The sequence below is a fragment of the Columba livia genome, chromosome 2 (assembly GCF_036013475.1).
Source record: "Columba livia isolate bColLiv1 breed racing homer chromosome 2, bColLiv1.pat.W.v2, whole genome shotgun sequence".
In the NCBI taxonomy this organism is placed as follows: domain Eukaryota; kingdom Metazoa; phylum Chordata; class Aves; order Columbiformes; family Columbidae; genus Columba; species Columba livia.
The window spans coordinates 33,952,827-33,979,565 of NC_088603.1; the positions used below are offsets into that span (position 1 = coordinate 33,952,827).

At 38.0% G+C, this 26,739-nt stretch overlaps 2 protein-coding genes across 3 annotated transcripts in view; both read left to right on the forward strand.

Annotated features, from left to right (window-relative positions):
• Window positions 1-17,749, forward strand: part of SP4 (Sp4 transcription factor) — a 29,490-nt gene extending 11,741 nt beyond the window's left edge. For both annotated transcript variants that reach the window (XM_013369886.3, XM_021299024.2), the window contains exons 4-6: window positions 11,852-12,080; window positions 12,320-12,519; window positions 13,561-17,749. In XM_013369886.3, coding sequence (XP_013225340.1) covers window positions 11,852-12,080; window positions 12,320-12,519; window positions 13,561-13,808 — 677 coding nt within the window. In that variant the 3' untranslated portion in view covers window positions 13,809-17,749. The remainder of the gene's footprint in view (window positions 1-11,851; window positions 12,081-12,319; window positions 12,520-13,560) is intronic.
• A 350-nt stretch (window positions 17,750-18,099) lies between these two features.
• LOC135578454 (dynein axonemal heavy chain 11-like) overlaps window positions 18,100-26,739 on the forward strand; it is a 46,069-nt gene continuing 37,429 nt past the window's right edge. The window contains exons 1-2 of the mRNA XM_065051286.1: window positions 18,100-25,623; window positions 26,260-26,349. The gene's annotated coding sequence lies outside the window, so the exon portion shown is untranslated. The remainder of the gene's footprint in view (window positions 25,624-26,259; window positions 26,350-26,739) is intronic.

Genomic DNA, 26,739 nt, shown 5'->3' on the forward strand with positions numbered 1-26,739 from the left:
CAAAATCTAATTTCAATAGCTTCCTCAGTGTAATTTAAGTTATTAAGTACTTGGTTTCTCATGATTTTGGTACTAATAGATAAATCAATTCTTACTGTTTAAATATATTAAAAACGTTTAGTGACAGTGGTGATTATTGAGAAATCTAACTAGAAATGTCATTCTAAAGGAAACGTTAATTTCAAGTATAAATAATGTTATTCTTGACAAACAACTACATTTTTCAATGGTCAGTAATTTTAATGAACAATCTAGTTAAGAAAAGTTGTTTGATTCATGTGATGTAGCATATTAGTTTTAGAAGTACTCAGGGCTACATAAAAAAAAATATGTAATTTTTATAATGAATATTTTGCCCTTGTCATGACACTTTGACCAAAACAATAGCTCTGGACATCTGCAGTCTCCTGAGAAATGTTGCAACTCAGCACACACTTAGGTTACTTTGGACTATAGTAATATGGATTTCTGTATGCATCCATTCTTAAGAATGGAGTTTCGAGTAAAATTTAATACTACTGACCGTGTCTAACAGTCATATACCTTAATCAGCTGGTTATTGGTAAACCATGTTATCCCAACATGCATTATTAGTCTTATTAGATTGGCAGACTAGTAGCATTTTGTTGTAAAGAAAAAATGATCAGTTAATATCCTTCTGCCAAAATGAACTTGGGATACATGTAAGGTACAAGTCTGACTTTCCTTAGTTGTAGAGTAGTTTCAGGTGATGATGTGACCATTTTTCCCTTGAGCAAAATACTGAAGTCTAAGAAATATGGGCCTTGGTTGTCTTGTTTCTTTGGTCATCAGGAAGTAACTGACTAAAACATCATGCTCTTCAGTTTGTTCTGAACCAAAAAGGAAGGCTGGGTAAGATTAAACATAAGGTTTTATAGGGATAACAATGTTACAGAAGAAGATGGCAGAACTTCTAAGGGTTTGGATCTTGTAGATTTATGTGGTCCTTCTTTATATGGTCCTTAGGGAGCAGTTAGGCAATCTGGACATTCATAAATCCATGGGTCTGGATGGGATGCACCCACAGGTGCTGAGGGAGCTGGCTGACGCCATTGCTGGACCGCTCGCTCTCCATCATCTTTTCCAAGTCTTGGGAAACAGGAAAGGTGCCTGAGGACTGGAGGAAAACAAATGTTACTCCAGTCTTCAAAAAGGGCAAGAAGGAGGACCTGGGTAACCATAGACCGGTCAGCCTCACCTCCATCCCTGGGAAAGTAATGGAACGACTTATCTTTGGTGCCATCTCAAGGCATATCAGGGATAAGAGGGTCATGAGGGGCAGTCAACATAGCTTCACCAAAAGGAAGTCATGCTTGACCAACCTCATTGACTTTTATGAGGACATAACAAGATGGATGGATGATGGCAGAGCAGTGGATGTGGTCTACCTTGACTTCAGTAAAGCCTTTGACACAGTCTCCCACAGCATCCTCATAGCTAAATTGAGGGAGTGCGGTCTGGATGATTGGATAGTGAGGTGGACTGCGAACTGGCTGAACGGAAGAAGCCAGAGAGTCGTGGTCAGTGGGGCAGAGTCTAGTTGGAGGCCTGTATCTAGTGGAGTGCCTCAGGGGTCAGTACTGGGGCCTGTATTATTCAATATATTCATCAATGATTTGGATGAGGGAATAGAGTATACTATCAGCAAGCTTGCTGATGACACGAAGCTGGGAGGAGTGGCTGATATGCCAGAAGGCTGTGCTGCCATCCAGCGAGACCTGGACAGGCTGGAGAGTTGGGCAGGGAAAAATTTAATGAAATATAACAAGAGAAAGTTTAGAGTCTTACATCTGGGTAAGAACAACCCCAGCTTCCAGTATAAGTTGGGGAAAGACCTATTAGAGAGCAGTGTAGGGGAAAGGGACCTGGGAGTCCTGATGAACAGCAGTATGACCATGACCCAGCACTGTGCCCTTGTGGCAAGGAAGGCCAATGGCATCCTAGGGGGTATTAGAAGGGGGGTGGTTAGTGGGTCGAGAGAGGTTCTCCTTCCACTCTACTCTGCCCTGGTGAGACCACATCTGGAATATTGTGTCCAGTTCTGGGCCCCTCAGCTCAAGAAGGACAGGGAACTGCTGGAGAAAGTCCAGCACAAGGCAACGAAGATGGTTAATGGAGTGGAGCATCTCCCTTATGACGAAAGGCTGAGAGAGCTGGGTATCTTTAGCTTGGAGAAGAGGAGACTGAGGGGTGACCTCGTTAATGTTTACAGATATATATAAAGGGTGAGTGCGATGAGGATGGAGCCAGGCTCTTCTCAGTGACAACCAATGGTAGGACAAGGGGTAATGGGTACAAACTGGAACACAAAAGGTTCCACTTAAATTTGAGAAGAATCATCTTCTCAATGAGGGTGACAGAACACCGGAACAGGCTGCCCAAGGAGATTGTGGAGTCTCCAGCTCTGGAGGCATTTGAGACCTGCCTGAACGCCTTCCTGTGTAACCTCATCTAGGTGTTCCTGCTCCGCCAGGGTGATTAGACTAGATGGTCTTTCGAGGTCCCTTCCAATCCCTAACATTCTGTGATTCTTTTGTAATTCTATAATACTTATCTTTGGTCCTTGCCTGATGAAGGTTGTAACACGTTTTACATCTTTACTAAACAAATTAGTCTTTGTGTTGGTTAGCCTATTTACTGTTATAAAACAAAGGCTTGTGTCTCATGTTTAGTCTTACTCTAAAAGATCTTTAAAAATGTTTTATGAATCTTGTTTTACTTGATAATAACTTTTAATCACCTTGCCAGCGTGTGGTGGTTTGTTTTGTTTTTTTTAATTCTGAATAAATTATCAACTGCTATGCAACTATCCTAGTTTTAAAGTTGGCTATCTTCCTTTCTTTTGAAAGGATTTTCCATTTTCCATGTATGTACCTGTTAAATAATCCCTCCTGTGCACAGAGGTGTATTTCTTATCTTGATCAATGTGCAGATAACATTTTGTATATCCAAAATGTTTACTTACATTCATGAACCTTCTAGTCAAGTGTAAAATATGTGAGCTAGCTAAACTGTAGTCAAAAACCCCCACAAAACCCAGCCAAAAACTCCCCACCTCTCCCTACCCCTCCCCCAGAAAACAGCGTACTGGAAGCTTAGCTTGCATTTTTTTATGTCAACCTCCTTCTGTCCTTTCAAGATTAGACTATTACTATTTCCATGGTAATATACAGAAATTGAACGGAGATGTTGAAAAACACACTTCCTGAGACCAGTATTTTAGTTTCCATACAGCGGAAGTGGGTAAGATAGGCATTTGAATATTTTTTTTTTTTTTTTTTTTTTTTTTTTTTTTTTTTTTTTTTTTTCTCCTCTGTTACAGTTAGTCATGTATTGAGCTTCTCTGGTCAGACTGCAGAGACTAACAGCCAAAAAGTTTTGTTTGAGTTCTGTCCCCATTCCAGAGTTAAGGGGAAGAGCTGGAAAAAAGAACTGGGCCATGTTCTGTTTTGGCTATAAGCAGTAGAATAACCTGAAAGTTGGGGCAGAGTGATGGGATAGAGGGAGATGTTCCATTAAAGTAAACTTAAAAAATTCACTTTCTTGGATCTACTAATACGGTTCATGCAGTGCATCTGATGTTCTGCAGCACAACTAGTACTTAACTTTTCAGCTATCTCTTTGCTCCAAGGTTCAAAGCACAGGGAACTCCTTGTATTCATCTGCAGAGAAGTGTTATTGAGCACTCATCCTAAATATACTTTTCTTTTTGATTGTTTTTTCAATGACAATGAAAACCAGTTTTGTTTTGTTGTTTTGTTTTGTTTTGTTTTTTTTGGAAGGGTCTTTTGCCTTAACAGTAGAATAACAAATTATTTTTCTGATTCCAACTTCTTCTTTAATCACTTATAAGCTGATCATATTTTCTTTCCATTTGAAGCCACAGCATCCAGAACAACCAGAAGCATTGCCCTACTTTGACTGAAACCTCTATTTGGTTGTGCAAGACTAAAGTTTGTGAAACTGTAGCTCCTTAGTTGATTTTTATGTTGTTTCTGTATGGGTCTTTCAGCGTTGTATTTGTAGTAGCTCTTTCTTTTGTTTAATAAAGCAATAAAAACTGGCTTTCAGCTTAGTGAAAGATACTACCAGCTGGGAAAACTTCTTTGCTGTCTCAAAGTACTGAAGTGACTTCAAGTTGTCCTAAACCACTTGGGTAAAGCATCACATATTTGAAAAGTCATTAAAATACCTGCATGAAACTTGGGCATTGTTTTGTCTTTGTGTTGCCAATAAGATTCTTGCACAAAATGAAAAAGACTTCAGGGTTTTTTTTTTTAAGGTGTTTAAAACCTTCAAACTTTTTACAGCCTTAACTCTCTTACTTTTAAGTGGTATTTTTCACTGAAGTTTAGGCATAATTATGATGCTGTTCAGTAATTTTTGTAGACACTGAACCATTTGGCATAGGAAGCTTTTGGAGGAGAGGGTAACAAGTTCTTACAAATTTTGTCAAACTTAGCAACAGGCAAAAGATCAAAAGGTAGAAACTCGCTTCAGTGTCCCTGTAGGAGGTAGAAAAGACAGATGTCTAGTTGATGCTGCAGTTTGCACTTTAAACTTTCTGCTTGTAGTACCATCTGGACACAATGCTGTGCTGTGATAACCCGTATTTCTTGTAGTAGCTGGGTGGGTCCAGTTCATTTCTCTCCTCCAAACTGTTATTCTCTACAGAATGTGTGTCCTTGCATCAGCCCTTGTAAAGTTTCTCTTCTGAGTAATTCTTCCTCTGTCATGTGGTTGTTTCTTCACAAATCCTTATAAACCACTACTTCAGGTTATAAGAGAAGGCAGACCTCTCTACATACCATTTAAGTAGCACTGAATTGCACAATCTTCAGTGTAAATACCAAAATTCAGTGTTGTCTTCACATGTATTTAATTTTAAGAGATTATTTGCATTTCATTTTTCAGCATGAAACCTCCTTCCTAGTAGATTTTGTTTGGACAAATGTGATCTCTGAGTATACTATTGGCACGGGCTTTTTTAAAATTTTAAAGTCTTGGCTATATGTGAATCAAAGTATTATCTTTTATTAAACATATAAAAATCCATTAATATAAATATATTATAAAAATATATAAAAAATAAAAATTATTGTATTATAGATTTTCTGCATGTCATTGTGGAGAAAGAATTTTAGAGTAAAGGATATTTGCAAGCTGACTGCATTTGATGTATGCAGGGAGAGATGAAAAATCTCTTTTATCCCATTGCTTTGCGTGAGTAAGTTATTGAGTAGGTGAGTTGCTGCATCAACTCTGATGCCTGTAGAGCTTTGGAACTTTACAGACTGTCATTAACGTAGCTGTCCTTTAGTGATATACATGGAACTATGGTTGTCTGTTGCAACCTTCTCTCTCATTTTTAGACTATGCAGTTGAACAAATTTTCTTTTTTGCAACATTAACCACTCTGTCTCTAGGTACATTTTGCAAAGTGTTCCTCAAATTTTGCAGTAAGGTGTGTGCTACTGAGATAACTCATTAGTGCTATCATCTTTTTGACTGCTGAATGCTGGTTGCACAACACCAACAGGAAATCTATAAAAATTGTTCTGGGGAACTGAGTACCAGAAACTAGAAGTGTCCTTTTGTTAGTCTTAAATGTCTCTTCCTTCCAAGATCCATTTCTCTAAGCTCGTATTTCTATGGATCAGGAAAATTAAGTCTTTTTCTTCCCTTTTTGCCCTGTTTGCCTCAAAGAGTAGATGTTCATGCTTTGCATTCAAGGTGAACAAGAATAGGAATGAAAGTGTAATATGTAGTAAAAGGAAACTTGTTTCGACTTAGGATGGATGGCCAAGCCTAATAACCATCATCTTCAGTGGTCAGTCACACTATAGGAAAATACTTCCTAGGTACTATGCATTAGCTTTCTTTAATTATCCAGGTGGTGTTATGGAAGTTATTATTTGCAAATTAGCTTTGAAGCCTACAATTGATTGATAGAGATAGTATTTGACTTAACAATTTCAAGTAATTACTATTGAGTTTTCTTACTTGAATGTGTTACAGATTCATGTGTATGATAAAGCACATATGAGTTATAACTGCTAAGGTGCAGTTTTACTGCAAAATTGGGAAACTGAGCAAATGATGCTGAAGAACAAAGGGTGTGCGATCTTTTATCTTGATAATCCTATATCTTATGATAATAAGTAATGCATTCACTTAACTGCTTAAATGGGAAAAAAATAGTGAGTAAAATCACATAGGTTCTTCTATTTGAGAAGCTTTAAAAACTTATGTGGTATTATTCTTTATTACATTCAGTCATAATCGTATATGCAATATTGCAATGAGTGAGAGTCTTATTGCACTTGATTTGCAAAATAAATAGCATATCGGTTGCCTTGTTGTCAACAAAAGAAAAAGCCATCTTTTTGTTGATAGTAAATGAAATGCAATGGAGTAGTTGGGATTGGTGTAATTTTGTACACTAACATTTTTAGTAACTTGACAACTTGTGCAATGAAGTTCAGTCATACACAAGTTCAGTGATGATTTTGTTAATCAAGAAAACTTCAGAATTGCTGGAAATTACTATTAAAGAAATCCTGAGAACCTGAGAAAACCTTTTTTTCTCTTCTAAAAGCAGGTGTAAACGTGCGGTGACTACTTTGACAACTCATAGAATAACATAGGTGAACTGAAGTGTGACATTGTTCACCCATGTAATGATTTGTTTAGACCCCTTTCTGAAATCTGTGTTGAAACATGAGAGCTCTTGTTACTGAAAGGTTTGATTATGAATGGTATAGTGATATCAGGTCTCGTGGTTTGGAGTATGTCAGCAAGATATAATGACAAGTGATTTTGTGATTGTAGCAGAATTTCTGGGAGGCTTTAAATGGCATTTTAATGCCACTAGTAAGAAGTCATAGGGATTGTTTTTAATAGGTCTTTTTTCTCCATCTAGAAAGTGTCAGGAGATCCTTCTGTTCCTGTATAGATAACATTATCTCAGCCACCTGTTTTCAGAATAGGCAGGGTTTGTTCAAAGAAAAAAAGCTAATTTGTATCTAGATCGTGTCTATTGAAAAACTCTTATTTTTATATATTTTTAGAAGTTGCCCGAATTTAATTTTGGAGGATACTGACAAGCTCGTATCAACAACTAAGTTTTCTCAGTATCTATTCTTCAGTAAGCTTGATTTAAGAAACCGTGAAATTCCTTTATCATCCCTTAATAAGAATAAATAATGTAAGAGTTAAAACCCTTAGTGATCCATAGTGATTCTAGTATATCATTTAAAACAATCAAAATCTCATATGACTCAAGACTATAGTAGGCTCCCTTTGTGATTTAGCCCAGGGCATGTTCTGTCAGATGATTTGTGAAAATTTTCTGATTATTTTCTTCAAGAGAAAAGATTTTTCAACCTGTCTAAATTTTAGTCTTAAAAAGCAACAATGAAGAATTTTATGTTTAACAAATTTAAAGTTATATAAGATGCTTTTCTTTCTATTCTGTATGCTACTAGTGTGCTAGCTTGTTGGAATGATCTTTCAGGAGTTCAAAACAAAAATTCAGTCTTGAAATTACATTGTTGAACTTTACAGCATTTTCTGATAACCATGTAAATCTCTGGAAAAAAAAATATTTATCAGTTGTATACCTACTTCAGTTACTTTTTTAACTCAAAAAGCAGAGATTTGCTTACTGAATATTGTGTGGCCTGGATCTTTAAATAAGGCTGTTTGTGTGGTATTTTGAGAGTTTCAGAAACTTCTGTTCTGAATTTAGTAAGTGGAATACGAGAGAAGTGGCTTTAAAATAACAACTCTGTGAGATTAATTTAAAGAAGAAAATCAACATTCACATTATAAAATGTAATAACTTTGTTAATGCCATCTAAAGAACAGTAATTTTATTACACTTGAACTGAAACCACGTGGATAATGTAATTGTCTGCCTGAGCAACCTTACTTTTGGCATTTTCTCTTTTGTATTTTTATTATCACCTTTACAGTTATTGTGAAGAATTTCTACTTGGGTATATCACTATATTATGTTTAATAAATAGATTAAGGTTGTAGCTCTGTAGAGTGTATCCTTTACTCCAAGATAGGGATGGTCCTCATATGGGGGAGGGAAAGTTTGGAGCAGATTAAGTGTGTGTCAGCAGTAGTACTCAGTATTCTGAAGAAGTATTAGAAAACCATTGTGTAGTTGGCCATCTAACAACTTAGAGACTGAAAGTCAGTTAATAACAAATCAGCACAAATATCAAATGCTGAACAGGCTTCCCCATAAATGTGGATTGCTCAGATCCAGCAAGAGTTATGTGCTGGACATTCGTCACTGTAGCGCTACTTGTGGAGTGAAAAATTGAGTCATTCTCCTCAGGGTTCATTTGCCTTAATTCACATCTTACTTGGAAAGCCTTTGTCTAACAAACTGGGGGAAAGTTGCACTGAAACTTGAATAGCAATTCAAGAAAATCAGAGAGAAAGGGAAAATTTAGAGGAAATGATGCTTTTCAACTGTGTTCAGACCACAGACTAGTTAGGTCCCACAACTTTTTAGCTCAGATAGGATGCTGTGACATGGATGAAGTCATCCCTCTAACTGACTGTAACGACAAAGGATAATTCTTATAAATGGACCTGAAAACATGACTGATAGTGAAAATAGCATGAGACTGCAGTAGGTGTGGCCATAATATCTGTTATATCTTTAACTTTTGCAGCAACCATTATAATTTACAGTGATGCTCTGTGAATTAAAGGAGTTTGCTGCTTAGGTTTAACAGATGTGTGAGTGGTTTGTGCTCTGTGAAAGTCTACAAGCTGAGCAAGTTCTTCCTGTTAAGTTAGTTACCTTTGGCTAAGCAAAACCTGCAGATGGTTTTCAACACAAGCAGTCATGTTAAGATGAGCATTAGATATAACAAAAATTATCAGCTGCCTTTGACTCTGGCTATTCATAGCCCTTGGTCAGCGCTTCAGCAGCTTGACAGCCTGACAAGGAATTGCCCTTGGACTAGCACTTTGTTTGGACGCTCCTGTGTCCTCTTCTGCTACTGTTAGACCCAAGTAGATATTACTGTTTGCATTTATACCACAGTGTTCTCCTTACCCTATCATATTCTCTTTCAAGGATTTTTTTGTGCATGCTTTTCTTTCCCATCAGAATATGGGAAATAAATTTATTTCCAGTACATAGCTATTCTGAAAAGAAAGACTTTGTTCTGTCCTAGACATATGGAGGCTCTGCACTCAAGATTAAGCTTGTAATTCTTTTTCTGTGGTTCCTCTGCTGCAAACACGAGACTTTTTTAGTAATTGTTTGTTTGTTTTAATACCTATCTGTTCAACAGCAAGTGGGATTCAAATGTCATCTCTTCTGGGTTTGTCCTAATTATTTTCAGAGAACTGAGAGTACTTAGCATCTATCAATATTTGTGGCCTTCTTAAGAAAACAAGGAGTCTATGTTTATACTTATCTAGGCAGAGCAGGTGCAAATTCCAGATGGAAACCAAGAGAGACAACTGGGAAAATTTGGTCAGTGTTTCTAGTAAAAATAACCTTGTACTGACCAAGGCACAAGACAGTTTTATTCCGTTTCCTGTAGCCAACAGTGGCCTGTTTGATAGTTGTCAAGTCACTCTGGGAGAGTCTCTTTATATCATGTTCATTAGTTCTAACCTATCTACATGTGTGTGGTGGTGTTAGGTGCTGTGTGCTGGATTTCATTTATGGCTGTTATCGTAGTGTTAAACAAGATAGCATGTATTGCTCCTCAGCAATCACATTGATCAAGTAGTCACTATCCCATGCTGTGTTATATGTGAACTCACTTGGTACCTAGGCAGTTTAGACTTGAGAGAGTTTTCTTCTCAGTTTTATCCCCATTGATGGTGTCTGTTACAGATGCTTGAGAAGTAAATTGGAGTACCCATTTGAATCTCTCTGAAGGGATTTCTAAGTTTTAAATTAATGCTTCAATACTGAGGACTTTAAAGTCTTAAAATATTATAGTTTATTCTAAGGATTTCTGGTTGGTCTGTTCCTCTTCTTGGTTGCATGAAGGCACTGAATTTTTTAAAATGGCAGCATCTAATGATAGTTTGTGTCATCCCTGTTGCTGGCAGGACTAGCATTGAGTGTTGTCAGATTGCAGCTGGAGTTCATATCTCTGTGTCAGATTTAATTTGTCACTTTATTTTCTTGGACCAGATAATACTAACTTTTTAAGCAAACATAGTAATACCTTGCTACTCAAGAAACTACACTTCTTGTCTATAATGGAGTAGTCTCTATTTTGCTTTAATATCAAGACAGTAATCCTGATTTCCTTTGATCAAGAAAGTCAATGAGATCAATGAATTTATGCAATGAAACTGAATTCATAATTCATCAAGTCAGTCTTAGAATTCCATTTGATTCAGTCAAGCTGCTTTTCCAGTCTTCTGGAAAACATACTTCCTTCTGCAAAACAAAATCATAGAATCATAAAATATCTCAAGTTGGAGAGGACCCATAAAGGTCATTGGGTCAAACTCCCAGCTCCTTGCAGGCCTACCTGAAACTAAACCATATGACCAAGAGCATTGTCCAGATGTTCCTTGAACTCTGGCAGGCTCGGTGCCATGACCACTTCCTTGGGTGCCTGTTGCAGTGACCGCCCACCCTCTCTCAGTAAAGAACTTTTTCATAATGTCTGACCTGAGCTTCTCCTAATGCAGCTTCATCCCGTTTCCTCACATCCTATTGCTGGTCACCAGAAAGATCAGCAGCTCCCCCTCCACTGCCGCTCCCTGAGGAAGCTGTAGACTGCAGTGAGGTCACCCCTCAACCTTCTCCAAGCTGAACAAGCCAAGCTGAGTGACTTCAGCTGCCCCTCCTAAGTCTTACCCTTGAGACCTTTCAGCATCTTTGTTGTGCTCCTATGGACACACTCTAACAGTCTGATGGCTTTCTCATACTGAGGTGCTCAGAACTGCACACAGTGCTCCAGGTGAGGCCGCACCAGTGCAAAGTGGGACAGTTGCCTCCCTCGCCTGGCTGGCAATGCTGTGCTGGATGCACCCAGGAAATGATTGGCCCTCTCAGCTGCCAGGGCACACTGTTGGCTCATGTTCAACTTGCCATCAACTCAGACTCCTGGATCTTTTTCCGCAGGGCTGCTCTCCAGCCTCTTGTCCCTCAATTTGTACATACAACCAGGATTACTCTGTTTCAGGTGGAGAATCCTGAAAAAAACAAACAACACAAACAAACAAACAAAAAAACCCCACACCAAACAAAAAAACACACAAAAAGACCCCCCAACACTCTGGTATGCTACCTTATTCGAGTCCAGTCCTAAAACATTTCTTTTTCTTTGTGAAATTTCCTTTCTGGCTCACTGTTGATTCAGGACAGATTGTAGGAGTGACAATTCTGTATGTACCATAAAGCAACTTTTTAAATTAGCTAATTGTAGTTTTCTGAATGTAGATGTTTTCGAGGGTCATTAGAGAGATACTAATTGGCAATAGATTTAAAAAGCTTTCTGTCTAAGATTTTGTTTAATGTTTTGTCATTTATCTTAGTTTTTGAGAAAAAGAAGATGCTTGTTACACTAGTTCACATTGCTTAACAGTCAGTAATTTGAAGTCTTGTAGTGTTCTAATAACACATTGCATTAAACAGGGGCTCTCTAAGCTAGCAGGTAAGTCATCTGGTAGTGCTGCAGGAAAATGGCTGGATTTAATATTTGGTTTGTGGCTTCCTTTAACTTTAGGTGGATTTTCGTTCTACAAAACATATGAAGTGTCTTTGTGCATTTCACTTATTGAAGTGACTAATAAAAGGTACCAATGCTTTCTTGTTTTACAGGTCAACAACAAGGACAGGATGGAGTAAAAGTACAGCAAGCCACAATAGCTCCTGTTACTGTAGCAGTAGGTGGCATTGCTAATGCAGCAATTGGTGCTGTTAGTCCTGATCAGATCACACAAGTGCAGCTGCAGCAAGCTCAACAAGCTTCGGACCAGGAAGTGCAACCTGGCAAGAGATTGAGAAGAGTTGCCTGCTCATGTCCTAATTGCAGAGAGGGAGAAGGAAGGTAAATGTAAATTTTTTCAGTATGTATTTAGGCTTCTTATCACAGTTTGCCTTCACTTGGGCATGAGATTTTCTTATATTGCCTACATTATTTTTAATGCTTTCTATTACAAAGTATATTTATATATTTCTTTTTAGACAGGGGATTATAATTGTCTCTATTAGCATGAAATATTTTTCCTAATACTTAATAATATTTTAGAATATAATTGCTCACCTGTTTAAATTTGATCTTTTTAGAGGCAGCAATGAGCCAGGAAAAAAGAAACAACATATCTGCCACATCGAAGGATGTGGAAAAGTTTATGGCAAGACATCTCATCTTAGAGCACATCTGCGCTGGCATACTGGTGAAAGGCCATTTGTATGCAACTGGATTTTTTGTGGCAAGCGATTTACAAGGAGTGATGAGTTACAAAGACATAGAAGAACCCACACAGGTTGGTCAGCCCTTTCTGTGTGCATAATAGAGCAAGTCTGCACCGTAGTGGCCATAGCTAAACAGCGATATCAAAGATCTCACTTATTAGCATCTCTGAAAACTATTTCTAAGAGTAAATAAAGTAACTTCAAAATAGAGGAAGTAGTAGATTTCAGTTTTCATCAATGCAAGCTGACTGAAATCAAATAAATAAAATGACATCTGGTCAAACTGTTCTTCTGTACCTGTGCTAGAAAAAAGTGACTATCACAGATAGCTGATGTACATTAGCTAATACCTGATCTAAATTTGGCAAATTTTCTTGAGCATGTAGGATTGGCCATGGGCCAGGGTTGTCATTTCCTGACTTGGTCTAGCTCAGCCCTTAAAAAATGTATTAACCTAGTCCACACATAAGTTTTTATCTTCTTGGGAAGTTTCTTGGAGTTTCAATTGAGAACTGATAAAGCAAGTTCTCTTTACAGTTCAGATTGGAAAGGTGAACCTTTTAGAAACTGAAAATTTGATCAGCCTTTATATTTCTAGCTCCAAGAAGGTTCCCCTCCCCACAATTTACAGCAGCGGAAGATAGAGTTTGAAGTCTAAGCACTAATTACATTTGAAAAGTGACAAGTCTTTTTTTAGTATGGTGAATTTATTTCTCCTGGCATAGATTTCATACATCCTCATGGAGCCTTGTGATTCATGTTTCCTAATTCCCTTCTCATCACTGTAATATTAAAAACTGTTCTCTCAGGGCTTTTACCTCTCCTACTCTGTCAGGCTTATACGAGTTTATGAAAATTATTTGGTGGCTTGAAATTCAAACTTCTCACCAGACAATCACAGTATAGCAGATATTTGTTGAGAACATTTTAGTAGTGAAGAGTAGATTGCCAAAAGCCTGTGACCTGGAAATCGGACAGGTAGAGAATAAAACATTGGATCCTTTTAAAGACACTTCAAATGTTGACTAGAAAAGGGTCATATTCAAATGCTCAAACAAAGTGTTCAATGCTGTCTTTCAGTAACATTTGGTTTTGTTCTTCTTTTAAAAAAGGTGAAAAGAGATTTGAGTGCCCAGAATGTTCTAAAAGGTTTATGCGAAGTGACCATCTCTCTAAACACGTCAAAACTCATCAGAACAAGAAGGGCGGTGGAACGGCCCTTGCTATTGTTACCTCGGGAGAACTGGACTCTTCAGTTACTGAGGTTCTTGGATCTCCAAGAATTGTCACTGTTGCTGCCATTTCTCAAGATTCAAACCCAGCAACTCCTAATGTTTCAACAAACATGGAAGAATTCTGAAAGGATCAATTATATGGACGCCTAGTGCTGCACTTACGTTTACATACCTTTCAGGATATGGAAGTGGGCTGGTAAAGTGGATTACAGAGCAGGAAATCATGTTTTCAGTCATGACTTCTGTAAGTGTTCCAGGTTGGAGGGTCAGCATGGGAAGTGTACACTGGTGCAACAAGACAAAAATTTCAAAAATACAAACAGCGCAAATTGATGTACTGGATTAACAGATGGGGGGATATTATTTCCATACTGTACTTTTTTAGTTATATGTCTGTATATCATGTAATGGTTTTAAGTGAACTTCCCCCTCTATTTTAGCATTGTATGTTAATGTGTTTATAAAATCAGATAATATCAATGTAAATCAGGGTGGACCTTGACTAGGATTAATATCATTTGATGAAGGTACTTTGTTTTTGGAAGAAATTTGTAATATTTTCATGAGAACATCCTTTCCCCAGAAGGCACAGCAAAACCGAATACAGATTGAATGATAGTGGAAATATTTTAGGTTTTGCTCAGTCCATAGAACACGTCAGTTGATTTTGGCCGTCTTTTCTCGAGTTTTGGAATTACTTAATTAGCAGCTGGATGATGCATGCTGCAAAGTGGTTCTGAGGTTGCCCTCAGATTAATTTTGACCACTACATTATAGTAGTGTGGATAAATGACAATCAGTGAGTTCTAATTCCTCTCTCTGTTTGGAGAGCTAAGGTTATGTAGAATTAGTCTATACAGTAGGAAAGATAAACCCATAGAAAAATATTAATGTGAGGTTTTACAAAAGTAGTGGTATCTTTATGTAATATGAAAAATGAATCTGGCAACTTTTGTGTCAATTTTTGGTATTTCATTTCATTATATTTTCAACATCCATGGAATTATAGAATCATTTTGGTTGAAAAAGACCCTAAAGTTCATAGAGTCTAACCACTAACCTAACTCTGGCACTGAACCATATCCCTAAGAACCTTGTCTATACGTCTTTTAAGCACCTCCAGGGATGGTGACTCCACCACTTCCCTGGGCAGTCTGTTCTAATGCCAGACAACCCTTTCCATGAAGGAATTTTTCCTAAGATCAAATGTGAACCTTCCCTGGTGTAACTTGAGGCCATTTCTTGTCCTATCACTTTCTACCTGGGAGAAGAGACCAACACCCTCCATGCTACAACCTCCTTTCAGGTAGTTGTAGACAGTGATAAGGTCTCCCCTGGGCCTCCTTTTCTCCGGGCTAAACAGCCTCAGTTCCCTCAGCTGCTCCTCATCAGACTTGTGCTCCAGGCCCCTCACTAGCCTCATCACCCTCCTCTGAACTCTCTCCAGCACCTCAATGTCTTTCTTGTAGTGAGCGGCCCAAAATGAACACAGAATTCCAGATAGGGCCTCAACAGCGCCCAGTACAGGGGGACCATCGCTTGCCTAGGCCTGCTGGTCACACTGTTTGTGACGCATGCCAAGATGCTGTTGGCCTTTTTAGCCACTTGGGCACACTGCTGGCTCATGTCCATGGTCCATTTCTAACTCGTAGGTAACAAGAATCATAAGAACTCAGTCTTAGTTATTTAAATGTTTTAATTTTGTTAAAATTCATGCAAATTAATCAGATAATTGAGTGTTGTAGCTCATTCTCCAGTATCTTCTCTCTGTAAATACCAGTTATTATATTGTGGTTAATGTGTTGAGTTCTTTTTGCTTTGATTTAATAGCCAAAGAGAAGAATCAATTACCGGATTTTAACCAAAAAAAGGTATTACAAGTAAACATTTTCTCTCTTTTCCCCTAAATATTACTGTCTTTGTTTTCTCTTCAAGGATAATATGTGGGCTGGTAATAAATATCTCTTATCTATCCAATTCTACATTGAGCCTCCAAAGACAAAACAAGCTGGGGTAAGAGGAATATAGATAACTTTTTACTACATGACTTTTGATTTCAACAGTTTGGTTACATTTTCAGCTGTGCCAGTTTAGTAGGAATATAGAGGAAATGAAAAACAATGATAACAAAAACAAACTGCATTTTGTTGTGAAATCTCCAGTATGTACAAGGAGGAAAGATGGCCAAATATTTCATACTCAGGATTTTTAATTACTTCCCATAGGCATAAATGTAATCTTTTACACAGAGTCATTTGGTAATAATTCTCATTACCAGTTTTTTAAAAAATTTATACACCAAAATATTTTTATGTAACTAAAGGAAGTACAGTGCAAGAAGGATAAGTATGGTTTTCTTCCCTGCAAATTACAAAAGGAAGAATGTGTTTGGTAGCTGTTGGTTTGAGACACATAACAGATACCTTGTGCATTCTCTCACAAAGCATACACTTCTCATCTGAATACTTTATCAATCTTGTGGTGTTTTCTGTATTTTTGAAGCAAAAGAAATACCAATCATTGTTTACACTGTGTACACTTTAGGCCAGCCCTTTGTAGCAAAATACTAAGCTGAAGGTATTTTATACTTTCAGTTTACATAAAAAGCTTTGAGATTAAAGAAAAACAATTTTACACTGTGGTTATAAATTTCAAGTTTCTTAAAGCTTTTGTAGACTTGTAACAGAGTCTTTAAATTTTAGTTGGGTTTTGTACATTATTTTGTATATTTTATTTAAAGTACTCTTAACTGATGTATCTGGATTTAAAACATCAGAATCAATTAGATGTTACATTTAATACAGATGAACATTAGGTAGTATTAACTGTTAATTTTATTATATAGGAACTGAAACGTCAAATATATATTTTATCATTATGCTTCACAATCAGTGCTATAAATTTCTTTATGCAAAGAAGAAACTTTCCTAATGTTAATACCATGTTTCCTAGAAGCTAACAATTTTTGTAAACTGAAGTTACGAGCATTCTGCACAGCCATTTCATGTATAATTTCTTCATGCATACTTTCGTATGCAGATAGGAACCGAAGTAATTTTTAATCTGCAATGAATCCCTATTATAGATGTATCAAAATCTAAATCTGGTTGGCTTCATAGCGTCTCAAGTACATTAACTTGTGTTAGCAGGTGCGCATTTTACCGCTGGAATTAGAAACATTTTGCCAGTCTGTTCTGCATACCATTCGGAATCCACTTTTCTGTCTTAAAAGGATCGTAAATTCCAATGTCCTTTATTTGACTCAGTGGGATATAGCTGTTGTAAGTAATAGGGCACAGATGTGCAGTAGTATCTTGTTTAATGGCATTTCACTGTTCATTCCCTTTGCCACCATTAAAAATTTTGCTTTCTTGTAATTATCAGTGCAAAGTGTATTTACCATGGTAGAACTCCAGTGTTAGAATAGTTTTTTTCTTACAATATACTTTCTTTGGTTAGGTTTGTGTATGTGTTGCCGATTACGTTAGAAATTGGTGTTAAGTCATTATTTATCACATTCTTTCACGAGAGCAGTAATAAAAGTGTGTAATCTAGGAGAAAAAGTTAATTTGTCCAAGTTAGGTAAGCATGATGTTTAGGTCCTATTTTTCAATTTTATAACTGTTTTATTGCAACAATATTTGTATTTAAGTCTTCATTTTAATGCCTTGTGGTGTTTTTTTATGCATGTCACTGAATTGTCATCCCGCAAGAATTGATGTGCAGCATAGGGTATTAAATCTACATAATGATTTTGAAACAGAAAAATAGTTGATGGTAAAAATGTAAATGTTTTGCAAAAATTCCTTATAAAAAAGTTTTGTAGTAATATTTCACTTGTAAATTTTTCTAAAAAAATGGAAAAGGAAAAAAATGAGAGTAATGTTTCCCCACATCTAGAACTTAGAAATTAATTCTGCCAGCAGAGCCTGTAAGGCATTAATTTGACACTTTTACAATGCTGATTTGTATAATTTTTGGTGGGTTTGGAACTAAAATCATGTACAAGTTGTTGCCTGCAATAACATTTTGCAAGTAACCTATTAAAATTCCCTTGAGTTTAAAAGGTTTCTTCATTTAATTACTTACAGTATAAAGCAGCAATAAATTATGTTTGAGTGATAATCTGTTCATCAAGAACACTAGAAAGCAAATGCTTCTCAATGGGGAAAGGTTGGCAGCAGCTTCTGGATTTGTGTAACTAAGGGCTGGACTTGCTGGTCAGCATTTCCCAACTGGCAGAGTCCCAGCAGGGAATTAAACCAGCAGACTCCAGCTCAGCATGAATTCTGTGGGGTTTGTTCAGCTCTTGCGAGTGGAAGTTATGGTTGTTCCTGAACATACCAGAGGAATAACCAAAGGAAAAACTTTTCTAAGGTAAGGAGTATGAACATACAGACGCACACAAGCAAATAATTTTATATATATAGATAGATAGATATAGATATATATAACAAAAAAGATGATTATATTTGAGAGAGAGAAATAATAGAAGTGTTGTGATTGTATTTCAGATAGTGGAAACTTGAAAGTATTGACTTAAGCTCATAGAAAAATATATTGAGCTTCTCTCAGTGAAATGTAAATGGGTTCCTGCATTGTGTTATACTAAAACAACTTTGGTATGCTAAGTTGCTAATTATAATGTATACTAATTTTTTTTAATACTAAGAGAATTTTGATGGTAAACCTTACAGTACTTCTGCAGTGAACACGTAATCGTATTTCACAAAGGAAGAAATAAATACCAAGAACATTTGCTTGTTCCATCTTCCAAAAAGGGTGGAAGTTAAAATTTGTGGCTTCTAGCCTTGTACTGCAAAACAGAATAATCTTTCCTAACTGAGACCTAGAATCAATTATCTTTATTGTGTGGTTGATTAAATACCTGTTTAATTTTAAGTCTTATTAGCCTCTATTTGAATGCAATGGTTCTACTGCTAGACAAATTTATTAACTGAAGTTAAACTATGCCGTAATTCAAAGTAGCTGCATCTGACCAACTAATACATCTTTATTGCCTACTTCTTCGCTATTATGGCTTTGGCATTTTTATTGTGAATTAGGAGGTATGTAGAGTTTTGGAGCATTTTCTAGGTAATTGATAAGAGAGGAGCCACTCACACAGCCACCATTGTGGTACAATATCAGATGAGGTAACAAAATCTAACGTGAAGACATTAAGGATGAATATGCATATTCCGTTTTACCCTTTTAGTCCTTTAAATGTGATCATTTTGCTCTGTGAAACAAAGTATAATACCAATCTGAGTAATTTCTTCTACAACTTCACATTCAGATCCACTGCTATTAATTTTATTACATTTTATATTTATTCCATTAGCTTACTTTTATGACCAACTAGGTAGCAAATACAAGGGTCGTGTTTTCTATATGTAAAATTCATATTTAATTCATATTGAATTTCATGCTGTCACCTTCATTTCCTTAAGCTTTCCATGTCTTTCCTTCCGATTCCTTTTCCTTTCACCAAAGCTACTTCCATCATTTCCCAATACCCTGAGACTTGTGAACGCATGTGGAAATTCTGTGGGGACCAGTCGCAAGCAGCCGCTATCCTCGTTTGCTGGAATAACTTTCATTGGGCAAGGACAGCAAGATGCCTTTTCTAGCAGAACTGCTTCGCTCTAAAAGTTGCTAAAGTCATCCTTGGGTAATTGGTGATGTCATCAGGTGAAGCGCATGTGTCTAAAGGCACTTTCTTCAGCTAAGCTACATGTGAAACACTGTGGCTTAGTGTGCCCACTCCATACTGCAAGTGATTTAACATTAAGAGAAATGTTGAGAGGTCCCTCATTTTGCCATGGTATTGCCTGTCTCTTCTCCAGAACCATTTGGGATAAAAGATTTATATCTTGCACAGGATTTTTAATAGATGCTGATGTTTGGGAATTGTTCAAATGAAATGTCTCTGCTAGCATTGCTGAGGTATTTTTCTGGTGGTGTTGTTTGGGCTGGTTTGGTTTGGGGTTTTGTTTGGGGTTTTTGTTTTTGTTTCAGTTGGGTGGGGGTTTTTTTAGCAAGGATCAAAAATTATCTACTTCTAAATTGCAAGGTCAAGGAACATGAGCATTTCTTTGTCTTATATGAGCAGCAGTGTGCAATGTAAGACTCATAATATGTAGATTCTAAGCTTTGCCTAGTGTTTATACTTTTTGGTATGGAAAATGTCTGTATCTTGGAAACCATTTAATAATAATGTCTTTAGCACAAACTTTTTATTAAAACAAACAAACAAACAAACCCCACAAACAAACAAACAAAAAAAAAACACCACAACTACAAAAATTAAGTCAACCTTTAGAGTTTCCTCTAGGAAGAAATGCTTTCTGTTCTAAAATAAAGTCTATTGTATACCATAAATATCCAGGGGTTTCTTTACCAGAGAGATATTTTACAGCATTTCTAGAGTTGTTCACTTTATCTCTCACGTCTGTCCCCTATGTTGTATCCTGTCCTAGGTTTCCATTAAGACCTCTCTTACTGCATTCTCAAAAGCTATAGCTTTGTATCTTAATCATCTCCTGCTTCTTGCCAAAACCACTGCAGAAACACATAGACTAGACAAAAGAAGTAATCCATCTCAAATATTTATGTTGGAAAAGTCTTTTGGAAAGTACCTGAGTTGAATGAGGTTTCTGTTCCATCCTCACACACTATGAAAGTGGCCCAGAGTAGAATTTAAAATGGAGCATAAATTTGCAGAGCAAGGGATGTTTCTCAAAAAATGTTTGTACTACTGGTCTGAAATTCTGTTGGTAATTTTTAAGCTGTTTTAAATTCAATGCAGAGTTTTGTGTTACTTGTATATATTTTAAAAGAAAGTTTGGGAACAAATTCCAGGAAGAACCCAATCTTAAAGATGGCTGACCAAATGTGTTGACACATTTGTCAAAGTTTCGAAAGATTTTTAAACTACCAAAAACAAGAATTAAGAGACGCATACTCTCCACAGACCTACACACATTCAGATTTTTTTTAAAATGTAATTGAATTTTAAGGTATTGATTTACTTTCATAGTTCAATTTACTAGCTTAAACTACTACTAAGTAAGGTGTGTGTCTGCTAACTGATGCATATGCATCTTTCAGGAGCTACTAGAAAGATTTTTGAGTTTGTCCATCCGCATGTATATAAAACACTATCCTCTTTTTGACTCCTTTTAGTCAGTTCTATTTCAGTCTTACAAATACACATCCTCTGTTTACAGTTTTAAAAATCTAAGGAACTAGTATATAAAATTACACAGGTAGGTGGAAAAAAGCCAAGAAAGTGACAGCGAAACCAAGTGAATTAACACTTTCTAGGCACATGCTTTACTTTTATCCTGTTACAATTTTTATTTAGGCATGCCAGATTTTCATCACCTTCTCCTGTCAGTTCCTAACAGGAAACTTCCATAACTAGATGTGGAAGAAGTGTTTATTTAAAGGAAAAAATGTAGCTAGAGCCTAAACAGGATTGTAGTTGGTGTAGCTTTTTCCACTTAAGTCTTAGGTTTTTATTGACAGCTGTCATTAAAGTTTACTGCTGCTTTTGGTTATTTCTAAAGGTGTTTAATACAAGCTGGCAGGGTGAACAGAAGCCAAAATAATTGAAGGAGGCAAGAATTACTGGAGAATGGAATGAGAGGAATGTTAAAATATCTAATTAGCAGAAAAAAGGCTGATATAAAAGAGTAGATTAAAAAACAGGAGACTAAAGAACAAGGACAAACCTGAACGGGATCTGAAATGATAACAGAGGAGCAGGAAAAGTAATAGTTCCCGTTTTGAGCTAGCAGGAGGTGGAAAATAGGTGGGTTTGTCCTTTTGCATACAGACTTCTTTTTTTATGCTTTTGACTTTTGAAACAACACTGATCATGCAAATGGTGCAGGCAGCTTCTTTCTTGATGAGCAGCAGAAGTTGGTACTCAGTAGGGTCACTACCAGAAGTTCTTTAAAAGTGGAAATTCTTGTTAGTGTTTATTTTTCTAAACTGCAGGGTGTGCAGGCACAGTGGATTACGTTAAAAGTAGAGTCCCCTGGGAGCTGTGCACGAGCATAGTAAACGTCAGTCATCCTGGATCTGTTACCATCTGTTTACATTAAGACAGGCAATCAGTTTTTACAGGCTGTCATAAAACAGAAAGATTTTTCCACTTACATAGAAAAAAAAATTCAATTTCCCTCAGCTTTTTTCCCTCCTCTTTATAGCAGTGTGAAACTGCACAGAAATCAAGTTGATAATTTTGATGGAATAAAAATACTGTGGCTTAAATGGTAAGCGCTTAAGACATGAAAAAGCAATACATTTAAGCTCCTGCTCTTAAATATGGGCAGAACTGATTTCACTGTCGTCCAACATTAACTTACCAAAAGAGTTCAAATGATGTAATTCGGATGTATTATGGTCCATATGGCTTTTGCATTAAACATAGACCTTACTTCTACATTAACATTTATAAATTTCACCTATGCTGAATTGAATGCATTAAGCCTCTGCTGAAACAATATTGAAACCTTTGGGTAGCCCCTTTTTACACTTTAAGCCTTCAAAACTAGTTTGCTATTGTAGATCACCTAGAAACCACTCTGATTACTGTTTATTGTTACTGTTTATTATTACTATTTAGCCAGTAATAATGAGTGATTGCAACTTTGTTCTTCCTTCAGTTATGACTATTCAATAGCCTCTGTCTTCTGTTTGTTTCAGCATATTAGTCTTACCACAAAGCTAGAATAAAATTTCTTAGTCTTTTAAGAAGCCTAGTCTGCATTAGATTGTTATCTAATTTATTGGCAGTAGCCAACTGATCACCCAGTAACACGCATGTGAAGAGTAGAGAGCTGGAGAGCAATGGAATATGTAATATACCAATATGTAAAGAGGCATTACCTAGAAAAACACTAACTTTAATTCTGTCTCTATTTGATCTCTCCAATTCTTTCAAGTTCTACACGTGGCCTGCAGGAAAAAAGTAAATCATTATCCTTGGTCCTGAGAAGATGTCTGACAAATACACAGGAAGACATGCAGCGAAAAAAGTAAAAAGTTAGCTGAAACAGATGGGAAGTGCAACCAGGACCTGCCAGTTGAACAACAGTGATGTACTGAGGAAAATAAAAATGAAATTTATTGTGGAAAATGATGACAGATTTCAAACATATCACAGGTTCAGAGAAGGAATTTGGGCAGATTAGCTTATTGTCATATCAAAGAAATGAAAATTCCTGTATCACAATAATCTATATGAACCCCATCATTTAAATGACATCACGGAATGTCCCATATAATCCCTCAGCTGAACTAGCTGGCCAAAGCTCTCTGCAAAGATTCTGTGAACAGGAATTTATAATAAGGATCAGAAAATTACTTTCTGAAGGTGCCAACCATTTTGATTTCATAGAACAAAAGCTTCTATTCAACTACTTCACTGAGATTTTAGGGACAAATACCTATTCCATGTACATCTAGTCAACTCTCGGCTTGTGTCCCTTAAGATTATGATTTCAAATTACTGTTGAATTTCTCTCTTAATTGTCTGTTAATTGTCCTCACTGGCCAGCTAAGAGATTCAAACACCCACTCTACATACCTTGTTTAATGTTTAACTCATTGTGCTACTACTGCCACAGGTAACTACAAAATTTATGTTGAAGCTTTCAACCAAACTCTTACTGAATTGCACTGCTAGAAGACCTTCTGCTTTGCTGACTGCTTAAAACAAGATTTAAAGAAACAGAAGGATTATCAGAAAAGAATAAGGCAAATAAAACTTGAGAACAAATTATGTCTGTCACTGAGATTACAGAGGAAGTCAGTAAGATACTTAGGGTCAATTTTCAGGAATTTTAGCCCTTGTTTAATGGTGGAATTATTTTCTTTGAAAAATATTGCACTTGGTTTCTCCCTGAGGATATGGGGAAATTACTTGCCTTCAACAGATCTAGACAGACAGATGAGACTTTTTCACCAGTGCCCATCTAAGTTTGTAGACTGCTCTGGATGTGGCCCAAGATGCAAGTTTGTTTGCAGGGAAGTCTTAGAAAAACCCCTGCACTTGTAGCAGGACAGCTATTTTCTCTCCTGCTCTGGGATCCCAGAAAGAGAAGTAGATCAAGCCTGGCAGTGAGGAGCGTTATTGCACAGATCGATGGCTCCAAAGAGCAAGAGAAGCTGAAAGAAAAGTGTTTCCTTGCTGTTTCCTTGAGAGAGGTAGGAAGTGCTCTAAAAGTTGGTTACATGCTAAATGTCAACCAAATGAAACATGAAAAGCAAAAGGATGGCACTGGTGAGAGATCCAAACTCCAAGCCCCAGCCACAGTGCTGTACTCCAGCTGGTCCCTGCAGAGTGGGGAGTAATCCCCTTTTCTGAGAATATGAGGACAAAGGTGCTCACAGAAAAAAAAAAAAGGGAGGGGGGAAGAAATATACCATCCTCAGTACTGCAGAAGAATGACAGAAAAAATCATCAAGGAGCACTAGTTTATTGCACAAGGTTAGAGGGAAAGCCAGCTCCTTAGGTCTGGCAGGCAGCAGCTGGCAGGCAGTAGATTGCTATTGATGAGAGTTACCTCACTACCTGTGCTTAACTTTTATGAGAGCTTTAATGCAGCAGAGAAGGGCTCTGCACAGTCAGAGCTTTGCCCACCTACAGGTACTGGTTTCTTGGATACACTAGTAGTTGAGCTCAGCTTATAGTCAATGTTTCATTTTTTCCCTTGATGCAACCTGGTTTTCTTAAAAAAAAAAACTCCTTGATCACAGAGATCTTGTAGATGCCCATGCCAGGAGCATGCACATATTTTATAATGGTACTGTTGCATTAGTCACATGGGAGAAAACAACTTTTTCTGAGATGGGTGGCCACCTATAGAGGTGCTCTACAGTCTGGCTAACCAGCAAGACGGCTGGCCACCATTTGCTGACAGAGGAATGAGCAGCCTGTACAGGCCAAACTGAAGAAACCTCGGAGAGAAACCCATCACATGCCAAATAAATCTGTCTTTCTTTGCAGCTGACATGATGGACGTTTTTCTCAAACATCTACAGATTTTTTGCTTTCACTATGTTGAAAACATACTCTGCAAGTATCTGTATTTCGTTTGTGCTTAATCAGAAACAATCAGCCAGCTCAAGCAGCTGTGAAGTTGTGAAGGCCATCACTAGTGACCTGTTTCTGCTGCTGTTAAAAAAGCAAATCGCGGAGAAGTCTTAAATCAAGATAGAAAATATTCATTATGCAAAGAGCGTAACTTCAGAAAGCAGCTGTCCTCACACCACTGTGTAAGAGGCATTTACTTTTCCCATGACCTGAAGTTTAACTAAGAGCTGTCCAAATAAAGGCATGATAGCTGTGACGTTTCCGTCCAAGCCCCTGTCCCTATGTGAGGACAGGCAGGACACGTCCCAGGGGATGCAGTGATGCTAGCCACAAGTGGGAACTGGACATTTGTGGTCTGTTTTATTTCTAACAGCTTCCATCTGATAGGCTGTCCTGGAATCCCCGAGGTGTGCTGGGGAGCAAGTATGAGCAGAAAGAAAACAATTAATTTATGGCAGTTTTGTAAACATTTGTTAAGGGGGATGGTGAGATAGGGACCCGAATTTCATGCGTTCCCAGAGGTGGTGGGGAGAGGAGTGATGTATAAGTATTGCTCTATAAGGACCCGATGCTGCTAATGATCACGAATTCCTCCAAATCCGGCCACTCCGCCTGTGGTCTTCTCTCCAGCTGCTTCTCCCGGGGCTCCGCCGCCCTCCCCTGGGGCTGCCACAGGCGGCTGGCGGGCCGGGCCGCCCCCGCTCAGCCGCCGGAGGGAGCGGAGCTGAGCAGTCCCTGGGCTCCCCGCCCGCCCTCGGCGGCGCAGGTGGCGGTAGCGGGGGAGGGCCGAGAACCGCCATCCCCAGGAGAAGGGACACGGCGAGCGGCAAGTACGGGACGGCGGGGGGTGTGTGCACCGGGTGGGGAATAAATCGCCGCGGCGGAGGAAGCGGAGCAGCTCTCGGTGCCCTTATCGCGGCTCTGTGAAGCGGTTCCGGGCGCGGCAGGTCAGTGGGGCTGGAGCCTGAACCCGCCTGGGGGAGGCAGCGTCCGGGAAACGCCGGCAGCCGCCGCAGGTGCTTCCTACCGCCCTACGGGGGGCCGCGGCCGCATCGTGGTGGGCGTTCTCCGGGGAATCGAGGAGGTTTTGTTGTTCCCTCGCGCAGTGTGGATAACAGGAGAAAGCAGAGGTGGTTTTTTGGTTTGGTTTTGTTTTTCAATTCCACGGGTTGGGTTATTTTGGAAGTCTAAAGAGTGAAGTGGCTAGCAGGGAAGGTGGTGAGAATGTCGTCTCAATGAAATTTACTCTTAGCCCAAAACAAAAAGGTTTTTTTTTGTTAGTTTGTTTGGTTTTGTTTGTTTTTGTTCTTTGAGGGGGAGTGGGGAATGGACGAAGTTTCCAGTTCATTCCAGATTCTCAATTTGATCAGCAGGCTCAAATATTATGTGTTTGTGTAACTCTTCTTTGCATCACTGTGAGGCTTCACGTATATTTCTTCTCAAATAAGCTGTATATATTTTAATAGGTTAACTCTGGGATACTAACCAAGGGTTAGAAATGCTGATGCTTTATAGTGGTAGTCTTCCTGCCATCCTCACCTTTTTCTTCCTTTAAGGTATGTGGTTTGAAGATCTTCCGTGCTGTTTACTTGGACAAAAGTAATTGATTTCTTCTTTGCTGTACCAGCCATGTGATATCTGTGCTGAAAACTAGAAATATGAGAACTGTGTGAAGCTCGGTCCCAGTTAAAACCTTTGTGGCAAGTTAGTTGTTTTCATTAATGTAATGTCCAACTGGAAAATCTGTGAAAACTTTAGTTGTGCGCAGTGTAGCTCCCCTTCTCTCCCCTCTCCTCCTACTGATGGAGTTGTGCTATGGCCAGGGCTGTTGCTGTTTCTTACTTCTAGTTGCTGGTCTATGCTAGGAGCATGATGACTTTCTCTGAGGGGATTATTCTTCTGCTGAGGAAATGCCTCAGTCCCTCTTTGTCCTCTGATGGTATTCA